This window comes from Lonchura striata, chromosome 6 (genome assembly GCF_046129695.1).
Source record: "Lonchura striata isolate bLonStr1 chromosome 6, bLonStr1.mat, whole genome shotgun sequence".
In the NCBI taxonomy this organism is placed as follows: domain Eukaryota; kingdom Metazoa; phylum Chordata; class Aves; order Passeriformes; family Estrildidae; genus Lonchura; species Lonchura striata.
The window spans coordinates 26776111-26788147 of record NC_134608.1 but is presented as its reverse complement, the minus strand read 5'-3'; the positions used below and the strand labels follow the sequence as shown (position 1 = coordinate 26788147).

Genomic DNA, 12037 nt, shown 5'->3' with positions numbered 1-12037 from the left:
CTTAAATGCTTTGAAAATGTTATCTAAGTGATATTAGAGGTTTTGGAAGAGTTTTAAGTGCAGTCTTAGCTGCTCCTTGTGTTAACAGTAGGCATTAAGGCATTTACTTCTGCTTCTTATGCCCCACAAACAGCAATTCTTTAGTGAAAGCTCTCTTGAATAATATGCATTAACAGTTAGGTCTGGATAATTTCTAACACAGCCTTTGTCATTGTAGAGTATCATGAAATGTGATTGGAAGTTTAGGCTGTTCACTTTATGTTTATGTTTTATAATGTAAATATTTATTAAAAATTCTTGAATGTTAATCATGAAGTTGCGTCTGTGAAAAATATTAAAACATCTCCTAGATATTAAAGAAAATAAATGTTCTTTTTCTTTATGCTTTGCTTTGCTGTTTAGCAGCATTTTGAGAAATAGAATTTGTAACTCCTTACTGAGCAAAATTGATTAATCAGTTAATGACGAATACAAAATCGTTCAAGTCTTCCTGGAGAATTAGACAGCTTTGGTTTTCTGATCTTCTGCTGTTTTGTAATACTGACAGATTTTCTTATATTTGATTTTTTGTAGGTTGGTGTGATAGCAGCTTGTCAATAGGTTCACCTTTTCCTGCATTATTTAATAATAATTTAGCAAAGTTTTAGCTTTCAATGTTTTGAATAAAATCTTGTCTTCATAAACTATTATAAGGAACGATAACAGTAGGTTTTACTTACACTGCTTTTTAAAAAATTTTATTTTGCAGATCATAATATCAGTCTAGAATCAATGGGAGTAACAGTGAATGCTGTGGCTGGGGCTCTGAAAGCTTTTTTTGCAGATCTGCCAGATCCATTAGTTCCTTACTCTTTGCATCAAGAATTGTTAGAAACATCAAGTAAGTGATTAACAACCTTTTCTGGATTTAATTGTGTTATTTCCTTTGCCCTTATTGCAATTATTACTTCATTGTCAGTTGAAAGGACTATCTGCACTGAATATTGTTTTTAAATTACTTAGACACACGTATTTTTAATATTCTTTAAAATTAGAAGAACTATATATGATGAGATGAATGTAATACATTTATTTTTCAAAGTAAGTGTTAATATCTTATTTCTTCTTTTTCCTAGAAAATTTAATTGGGAAATACCTATTTTGTTCCATTTCTTGTTAAGTGATAAAAATGATGAAAGCTCTTGGAGCAGCTTTACAGTTATTAATGGGAAAAACCCCTTGTATTTATGAATTCTTACATTCAAAGTAGACTGTAAAAATAAGGCACATCTATTATGGTAATTCTATAATTCACTTAGATTTTTTTTCAAATTCTTTTGGATCTCTTATAAGATGCTTAGTTTTGTTTGCCTTTGCCTTACAGACATTTTTCAGATGTTTCATAGTATTCCTGTCTTTGAAATTAGTGTCTCGTATTGGTAGCAAGCTGTTCCACAAAATGACCTCCACGCTTTTTTACAGAATGTGACTGTCATATACTGTCTTCCAAAATATGTTTTGTTCAAAACATGGAAGCATTGGTGTAAGCCTAAAGCTTGGGCCTGGACTTGATTAACATGTTGTAGCCCATTAGAAATTTTGTATTTTCTGATGATATCGGTATATACCTATATTTGGTATTTCTGCTGTGCTTTTCAGGCATATTACTCATTTAGTGTAGTTTGGCTTTATTTTTCTTACAAGTATAACAGTTAAAATCCAAGCAAAACATAAAATAGCTTAGAATATAAGTGTAATTACTGTTTTAAAACACTGCTGATACTACTCTAAATTTATATTTGGGATATACTGGACTGTATTTAACATTTTTTTCTATGGCATTAGGGTAGATCAAAGTTATTTTTATCAAAGCAGTCAAGTAATAGAGGGGAACTTAAATTCCTTTTTATATGAATCATCATTGATTAGAAGCATATTCTGCAGAATGTATGGATCCACAGCATTAGTTGCTGATTTTTTTTAATAAAATTGTTGCTTTATTTCATTTTTTTTCCTACATGTTGGTTATTTCATGTTTGAAGTATGAGTAATGTCCTTTGGGCCTGTGAAGAATCCCTGATCTTCTTTAGGCAGTATATTTAAAATAGCTGCAGCAGCCCTATTTGTAATTTTTAAATTATTTGAATAACTGTGAAGTTTAAGAAGCTCATGTGAATGTCTTTCTGTCATAAAGTTTTGCAAGCAGAGGGAACTCTAACAAGAAATGACCCTGTCATACTGTTATTCTACAAGCCAGCAGTAAGCTAGTCAAGTAATTATTTGCTGAACAAAGATAAATAATTTGCTTAAATTCAGGAAAATAGTTTTGTGATTAGTTAAACTTGCAGTGGGTGTATTTAGTGTGCTTAGAGTAACCAGGACAAACTCTATAATAAAAAGTTACTCTATGGATATAGTAATTTTATTAAATATTTTCTCACTTGATATTACTCTGTGGGTTACTTGTACCATTATACTAGGAAAAAGACTTAGCAACACTTTATTCAGTATGTCTTTCTAGATGTGTCAGAAAATGTCACTTATTTCTATAGAAATCATGGATAAGACAGAACGGCTACACGAGTTAAAAGAGATTGTGAAGAAATTCCACCCAGTGAACTATGATGTCTTCAGATACATAATAACACATCTAAACAGGTTTAGTATTTTTCAATTTTGTTTAAGTTGTAACAGTTGCAAAAAAGGTTGTGTTTTTAACAGTTAATTTTCTCCTAGAATTGAAAATGTGGAAAAAGAAATTAAGAGTTACAGTTGATTAATAAAGCCTTATAGGTTTGTTTCTCACGTATCTTTGACATATATTTATCTGGCATTATTGCTACTATAAAGTTAAAAGAATGCTGTACATAATAAAAGCTTGAAAGAATAATTCACCTAATAATAACTATGCACCTAATTATAACTGTTACAGACCCTGCTTCCCAGGAAGTAATAGCTATTAAAATTATAGACTAATTTAGGTTTTAAGGAATTTGAGTCATTTGACCTAAACACCCTGTTCTCCCTCTCCCCCCTTCCCCCTCCTGCCAAAACAGGGCTACCTTCAATCAAAATATAGAGCCCAAACCCTGTGCTGAATTGTTAAATACAGAAGAAAGCTGTAATTAACAGTAAATTGGTTACACTTGCTTCTTAGATTTTGCTTCTTGCATGAGATTTAATGTTTTTATATGTAAAAGTTATTTCCATATTTACTAAAACAGTATTGATAGATGTGTCACATAATCTATGGCTTTACATGTAGAATATTGTCATAAAAAAGAGAGAAAAAGAGCAGCTTACTCATGCTTCTTATTCAGCTAAAATGAAATTATTCTCTGAAATCCACAGAATGAGATAAATGATGTTATTGTTGAGGTTATAAGGGATCAATGGAAATTGTTTTGTTCAACCCCATTGCTTTGACAGAGTCAACTGCAACAGATTGCCCAGGATGGTGTCCAGTTAGGTTTTTAGTATCTCCATGAAGTTAGACTCCAGTCTGTCAGAACAACCTGTTTCAGGGCTCAGTCACCCTCACAATAAAAAATGTTCTCTTATGCTAAGAGAATTTCCTATGGGCGTTTGTGCCCGTTGCCTTTTGTCCTGTCACTGAACAACACTCAGAAGAGTCTCAATTCATCTTCTTTACAACCAATGGTAAGACTTTCCCTGAGCTTTTCCAGGCTAAACACTCTTAATATTCTCAGCTTTTCCTCATCTGAGGGATCTTTGATCTCTTAATAATCTTCCTAATGTCCCTTCATTGGGCTCACTCCAGTGTGTTTGTATGTCTTTTGTGCTGGAGAGTCCAGAGCTGGATCTCAGACTCCAGATGTGGCCTTTGCAGTGCTGAGTAGAGGGGAAAGATCCCTAGAGATTCCCTAGATCTGCTGGCAGCAGTCCTAATGCAGCCTAGGGTGCTGTTGGCTGCCCTTGCCACAAGGTCACTTGGCTGACTCCTGCTCAGTTTGTCAATCAAGACTTTCTTGTCTCTCTATGCAATGTTACTTTTCAGCCAGGCAATTTTGTGTATAGACCCATATATAAGCTTGTCATGACATTTAATTGTTCTGGACTACTATTTGTGTTTCTGCAGGTATTTGTAATGATCTAACTGAGCTTGTTGTACAGGGGTAGAAATAAGAACCTTTAACTTTCCTACTTTGTCAACAGGGAGAATGTAGGTACTCTGTATTTGGACTTTTTACAGAATGTGTAACATTTTGGAATTTATGTGCCTACTTCTGAATTTCTCTCCATCACATGTTCAGCTTGCTTAACCTTTATAAACCATTTTGCTTTTCAGGGAAATGGATCAAATTTTCCATTGTACTCTTGCCCATTACAAATTCTGCCCTAAAATGGATAAAACCATACCAGTGAACAAATGCCCATATTAGAGAACTTCAAGATTTGCTTACAAGTATCTAACTAACCATCTTGGACTTGACACAGTTATTAGTTTTGTAAAGAGTTGATTCTTAATCAATCTGATCGAAATTTTTGTGGAAGAATGGCAGTCTTGGAACTGTCACAAGTCTTCATCTTGTCACCTACTGGCATAGCACAGCTGAATGTACAGTGTCAAGTACCTGGATTGCTGCAAGTAAAAGAACTAAACATAATTTTAAAAATTCCTGAGTAGTTTCTGATGCATGTATATCTTCAAACAAATGAAACATTAATCATGGAATTTAGTGTAGAACATAAAGGATGTACATTGAACTCTCTGGTCTGGTCCTCTCTCTGCTAATGATGTGTGATTTACATTGCAGGTTGCTAATAACAAAATTATTTTTTTTTTAAGGAAGACTGTCATTTTTTGTCTTATTTGTAATGTTAGATAGTTGGATTCCATTCAACAAGAAATCTGCTTGGATGTGAGCAATTGCATATATAGAAAGAGGTGGATACAGCTGTGTACAGGATCTTAAAGGCAACTTGACAGTCTGTATTTATTTTTAAGAGACTAATTTGTAGTAAAATACTGCTGGTATATAATTAAAATGGAAATGTTGTTTGCCAAATGAATTGTTCATTTAATGAGGTAAAGCAGTCTTCTACGTGATGAAAGAGCTCTCATCAGAAGCTTAGTTTTTACATCCTACATAATTACAGTAAAATATATGCTATTGTTGTATAGTTACTAATGATCGGTGATTGATACTATTTTGGTATGTCCACAAGCACAAGACCTGGTTGTTGAAACAAAAGGTACAAGTGTTATCCACATTGTATGAGACCAATAACCATGAGAATTTAATAAATGGCAACAGCGAGATGAATTTTTCATTAATGTTATAAGCCCCTTTCTGAGCATTTCAGGTAATTGTGGTTAATTAACTGTAAGCATAAATGAGCTTTTAAAACAAAATAGTATTGGCTTGACCTTGGGCCTTTTGATAATAGTTGTGTTTTATACACGTTCTTTGTTAACAAGACCCTTCATACATAAGGACTAATATGGCATAATATGCTTCTGAAGTCTGGGAAAATACCAGTATACAGCTTTTTAAAGTCTGATCAGAGTGGGTTTATAGTCTCAAGTTCCTGAGACTTTGCAGTGGAGGAAGTGGGCAGGATCAAGAGAGACAAGTAATTTTTAGTTTTCAGTGGACATGATAAATGAACACTTGCTGAGCACTTATATGAAGATTCTAAAGTAGTTAGAGAAAGTTTGGTAGGAGACCAACATACAGGTTTGGTAGGGTTTTGTTTACTCTTAGAAAGTGCAAGGGTAAAATTGAAGCACAGGAGGGAACGCAGTTGATTGTTCATTTTGTTTAATCTGGTTGTGAGCTGTTATTGGGGAAGAGGTGCAATGCCTTTCTTTTTTTTCTCGCCTCTAGCCATACGTTCCCATTACTTCCTTTAATTTAGTCTAATCATTGTGAGGATACAGCATGTTAATAATAATGCTAAGCAAAATGTAGCTTACATTTATTATTTGATCTGTAAATGAATTAAATTTTTTAAAAATTAATTTTACTGCCACTCAGAAATAGTATTAAATGTCCTTTGGACCAAACTTACTCAAAACAGATTGAGAGTCAGTATTTGTATACCTTCACACTATTTTTTATACTTTACCATTATACATGCATTGTAAATGAGTGGAAATATTTTCTTATAGTGTTAATTCTGGTGTTTACTATGGCTTTCACAGCTCTTCAATTTATAGACTACAGCCAGCTGTCAGAAATTCTTGTGGGCTGCTCTTGTTAATCATCAAAATTGTAACTGACAAATTTCTGAAGCTTTATTTTCTGTCTATTTCTACACAACAATTGTAGCTCTGCTACCTTTGTGGTATCTACTGTAATATAGGAAGTGCATATTCTCAGCTGAATGCATATCTTAGGTAATTGCCAGCTGTATTAACGTGTTTTTTTATGTATCTCTCAGTAATTACTTTCAGATAAAATTGTGATGTCAGTTTAGAATGCAGAATATATTATACCCTGGCTCTTTCTAGCCTATTGCTGTGGAAAGCATTTTGTTTTTCTGAGTAGCTATTTACTTGTAGGTGATAAATTTAATAACAGGATGGTTTGTTATACTTTGAAAGTTTTTTGGTTTTGTTCAGTAATAGTATTTCAATAGTGAATTTAGATAATAAGTGAAGAACCTGTCTCAGTTTGTTTATTATTGTCAGTTAAAAATGCTGGTGGAATGTTGGATTTCTTTCTGATTAGGCTTTTAATCAAGATTTATATTCGTTAACTATCCAAATCTGGAAATGACATGGCTTCTAAATTTTCCTCTGCATAATCACCTAAAATATTCAAGAATATTTCTAGTTGATTACATAGTGGTTTTAATTCACTCTGTGTGTATCATTCTCATTTCAGGGTTAGTCAGCAATATAAGACCAACTATATGACTGCTGATAACTTGTCCATTTGTTTCTGGCCTACTTTGATGAGACCTGATTTTGAAAACAGAGAATTTCTTTCTACCACCAAAATCCACCAATCAGTTATAGAGACCTTCATTCAACAATGTCAGTTTTTCTTTTACAACGGGGAGATTGTAGAAGCACCCAACCCAGTGGCTTGTCAGCCGCCGCCTTCCAACCCAGTGCAGATGGTGGAGCCCATGGTACCCCTGCAGCTGCCGCCCCCGCTGCAGCCTCAGCTGATACAGTCGCAGTTACCAGCAGACCCTCTTGGCATTATATAGACAGATGATGATTGCAGGCAGCCTGGAGCTGGACAGTAGAGACAAGCTATAGACATGCATGTTTCAGGATACAGTAATGTACTTCATATTTATGAAAAATAATTCCCATCCAGCTGATTGGACATCTTTTTGTTATATCCTGTACTGTGTTCCTCATTTGTACACGCTGCAGATAAAAACTATGTGATAAGCATGACTGGAGAGGTTTAATTTTTAAAAGCAAAAATAGCTATAAAGTACAAAGCTGCTGCTGCATGATACCTTATTGCAATCACTATATCATTCCTGTGACAGTTTGTCACAATATATTGTGAATAAAATTTTTTCTATAGAAATTAAATGATTAAAAAATACATTTATGAAACATTCAGTGCTTACAGCCTGCTTTATGGCTGGTTTTTGTTATTTAACATGCTATTTTTGGCAATTTTCTTCACATTCAGGCATTCTGTGTAAACAACTAAAGCCCAGCTATAGTTTATTTTGTAATCTCCTGGCTACTTATGTGACTTTATGCTTAGGGTGGTTTATGGAAGAATGAAAAATGCACTGTTGAGAATTTTACGATGCCTCACCATCCATCTTTACATATAAGTAAACCTGTGGACAGTTTAAGGGTGGGTGAACTTGCTTATTTTTTCTTACAGCACAATACCAAGGACATGCTTGTTGTAAAAGTGAGTTTCAAATATTGTACAAAATTTTTGATGTTGCCTACTTATTTCTTTATGTTCCACTACCGAACTAAACATTTTGTAAAACTGTTAATTCTGTAAACAGCTGCATGTTTAAAAGATCATTGATGGTCTTGTAAACTTAATCTAATATATTTTAGATATTTTAATTTTTCCCGCTTGGGAATACATGTAGTGTTTAGAAAATAGTTCATGACATTTTCATATAAGGTTATAGAACTTTTCATACATAAACATGACTTTTGTTGTAGTAAAATTCTCTAAACCAAACAATGTTTTAATCTAGGACTTCAATTAATCTATTCTTTAAATCTATTTTTATGTGACCCTCTAAAGATATACAAAAATGCATTGCTAATACATGGCAATAAATACTTTGGGTACTGACAATTAACCTCTTTGGAGTGTGTATATATAAAATCACATGAAATTGTGTTCATATTTTTTTCCTGTGGTATGTTGTACTAAAATTTCAAATAACTTTTTTTTCACTGTATTTTTAAATTATCTTATTTTCATTTATTTTACTTTTATATTGGTACAAATTTTGCTGTAAAAATGCTGCTTAATTTAAACAAATCTTTTGGTTAAATATTTTGATAGTGGTAAAAAAATTAGAAGGTTACAACTTGTAGCAAAGGAGAGACCATAGATAAACACTACCTGTGAGACTTTTCATAGCAGCTTTTTTTCTTTCATGCTCAAAATGTACCTTTTTAGGTCTGCAAAGAAGAAGGTTTTGGCTCATTCAGCTGCTAGAATGTTTCGTGTAGTTTAAAAAAAAAGCTTTACAATGGTCACTGTTGTAATCTTCACTTATAACAAGATTTAAGATCGTCTTGTATGTATTATAGTAAATAGATGATTTTGAGAATTAAGGCTTTTATTAAGAGATTGATTTGCTCCATTTTCCCAAAATAAAAATTGCCTTTCCCACTTATGTCCTAGGTATTGTACTTCTAATGACTTGGATTATCATTCTAGATTACAACGATACCATAAACCTGGCTGCTGTTTGAAGTACATGTATATTATAAATTATCTTGATATTGTGTTATATTCTTGCAAGTAATTATCTTTTTTAAGAAAACATAAACAAAAAAGAAAAGTCAACCCTATTCCTATTGAAAAGCACACAGGAACTAATAGTACAATAAAGTCTGTCCTGTAAATTGTAGTATTCCTAACTTGTTCTACTTTACCTGTTGTCTATTTAAGAAGCTTTTATTTATAGTTTTCAGTCTAATCTTGGCATGTTTAGCAGAGAAAATGAAACTTCAAGAGTTTTATATACTATTTCTAGGTTGCTAAAGAATTTATTTTTCTACTGTATATGGCATAGACAAAGCATCACCTGTACAGGAAACAATTCTATTTCTATTAGAAGTAAGCTTAAGAATAAATGCCAGTCATATCCATATTTAAAAATTCCATCTATAAAGTATCTCCAGTCTTTGTAATGTGAATTACATTTTAAACTTTCTATAAATTCCAAGTTGTTTTGCCATAATATCTAACTAACCTTTGGATACTAATTTTTAGAATAATTTACATTCCATTTGATTATGAACTTTCATGTTGAACTTTTGATCAGCAGTATTTGTAGTACCATTTCTTTATGTTGATGTTGTGGCTAAATCACTGTTATTTTAAAGAAACTCAACACTTCCATTCAGCCAAATGTGAAAGGGTTGTTTACTGGATAAACATAGAGAAATAAGAAAGCATGGCATGTGGCGCCTGCTTGTCACATGGAGGAGTTCCTGCATACTGTTTGCATTATTGAACTGTTGTGTGCAGGAATGTGGACATGTGTGTATGTGTAATATATACACTTTGAGGTTTTTTTAACTTTTTGTGTGTTTATGCAGACATGCATGCACATACACCCACATAGTAAAATTTTTAAAATATACTAGGAAATTAAACTGGTTATTAAAGATTTTTAATAGAGCTTTCTCTATTATTATTTTTATTAGTGCTATAAAATGAGGAAGCATGTTATTATATCCAAATTCCTCATACTTTGGCTCATGTAGACCCTTCTAGTTTTAATGAAAATCCAAATAATAATAACTATATTTTTTAATGTGAACATTTTTACCATAATATCTATCTTGATAAAGATACAAATGTATATTACTTTGATTGAGCCATCTCAGTGACACTTGATGGAGTAGTTTCTTTTTTTTTATGTTATAATGGTATAGACATACTGCAGTGTATTGTCTTTCACTGTTTTAGCAATTCTAAAATCCCAGTCCTGAGTTACAGAAGTGCCATTTTAAGCAATGCTTAACAGGTTGTTTAAAAAATCCTTACCCTTCATGGTCTTGTGGAATTTGAACTCATATAGTGTAAATAGATCGCAGATGTCAATTTAAGTGAGAAGAAACTTTGTTGTTGTTACATGTTTTCTCCTTTATTTGAATCCTGGTTGCTAGGAATTTATAGGTATGTTTATTTTTAGTTGCTGGAGTTTAGCTTCTCATATTTATGATAAACATAGAAAAACTATGAATTGGAGATTAAAAAAACAGGCCATAGTTTATGTGCTTTTTTCATTTTTTTCAGTAATTGTGATGCTGTTTGTCAACTGCAAAAATTGCACACATTTAAGAAAATTTCAAGTAAAAATTTTGTTCTTTGTTTATAATGTAATCTTTTATTGCTACATCAGGAGAATACTGCAGTAAATTAAGTATCAGTGAAGCTTATTCTGTATAAAAGATGCAACGAATAAAATACTAAGATGCTTACTGTGTATAATGTTCAGTTTAGTTGCCTACTAAATTTTTAAAGGCAAAAGCACCCTATCTTTCACAGACACAGAAATGAAATTTAGCACTAAATCTTGCTAAAGTAAGAGTGCTGTGTGTGTTTAACTTTTTCTTGGGTGGGAGGCTGGCTCTCATGGATCTCTTGAAAAATTCCACAGGAAAAATAAATTTAACCTGAAGTGGAAATTGTGGGCTTTTAAGGTCAGCTTTAAGTCATCAGAATTGTACATTATTGGTCATAATTCTGCTAACAATAGGTATAAATACAGCTTTGATAGTAGTACTGCTGCTAGTTCTCATGTTTGCAGTGTTTGTGCTTTTTTTCAGAACATCTTGAGTCATATGGCTGGTGCAGAAATAACTGCAAAACTTTCTTGATGGTCTTAAAATTTGAACACTGTTAAGGTTTTATTATATATACATACATATATATAGTATCACATTCAGATACTGGAGCACTTTAATCTCAAATGGGATTCATGTTACATGTAACTTAGTGTGTAAACTTCAGTTATTTAGATTGTCTTATCAAAAAGCAGCTCTACTGGATTTGACTGGATTTGACTGATACAGACTCCACTTTCTGATGAGTAGCTATCCCAGAGTACCAAAGTGTAACATCAGTGATCACTTGGGTCAGATTCAGTCCTTCAACTAATTCATGGTTTCCATGGATTCAGAAAGGGATGAAGTTAATCTGTCATCATTAGTAAACCGAACGCTTCCTGCCTTTCCTTACTGATTTCTTTTCTAAGTGTGTAGCTAGTGCATATTATGTCTGTTTCCCATGTTTCTTATCTTCCTTATAGAATACAATGCATGCATGTTTAGAGCTGACATTTTGTTGCTGAACTAAGTGTCATTGATGCCCAGCAGACAACATAGTGCTTTTATATTGCAGAATAGGGTTTAGTATTCTTTATTATGAATAATATGACCATTACTGATTTTTGTTTGGTGTAATTTAGAAAATAAAGAATTAAATTGTGTTACTAAATGCCTGCAGTGAGCAGCTGTGGGGTTTTTTTTCAGTTTTACAGTGTGGTAACAAAAGACTCTTCTTGCTTCTACTTAGAAGCTGTTTGAGTTTGAGAAAGGTTGGAAAGGAAATCCTGTGTGTCTAGCTAACAGCTCCATGTCATGCTTCAGGGTTAGAGGCTATGATTTGCAGAGTACCTCTGGCTGCTTATGTGACTGACCAATTTCTGCAGTGCAGCTTATATTTTCCCCAAAGTTATGGTACCACAATTGGTTCTTGCAGATCTTTTTGCTTCACAACTCAAGAAGTGAAGGGAGGGCTGTTCTCATCAATTCCTGGAGTTCTCAGCTTTGCCACTGGTGAGAATTGTCAGGGACCCCTAAGTGGCTTTAGCAGTGTTTTACTGAAGTAGAAAACAT

The 12037-nt window shown here is 33.0% G+C and overlaps 1 protein-coding gene across 1 annotated transcript in view; it reads left to right on the top strand.

Moving 5' to 3' along the window:
* Positions 1 to 9039, top strand: part of ARHGAP5 (Rho GTPase activating protein 5) — a 43775-nt gene extending 34736 nt beyond the window's left edge. Inside the window, exons 6-8 of the mRNA XM_021542660.3 lie at positions 749 to 880; positions 2532 to 2637; positions 6834 to 9039. Coding sequence (XP_021398335.1) covers positions 749 to 880; positions 2532 to 2637; positions 6834 to 7164 — 569 coding nt within the window. The 3' untranslated portion in view covers positions 7165 to 9039. The remainder of the gene's footprint in view (positions 1 to 748; positions 881 to 2531; positions 2638 to 6833) is intronic.
* The last annotated feature ends 2998 nt before the right edge of the window (positions 9040 to 12037 follow it).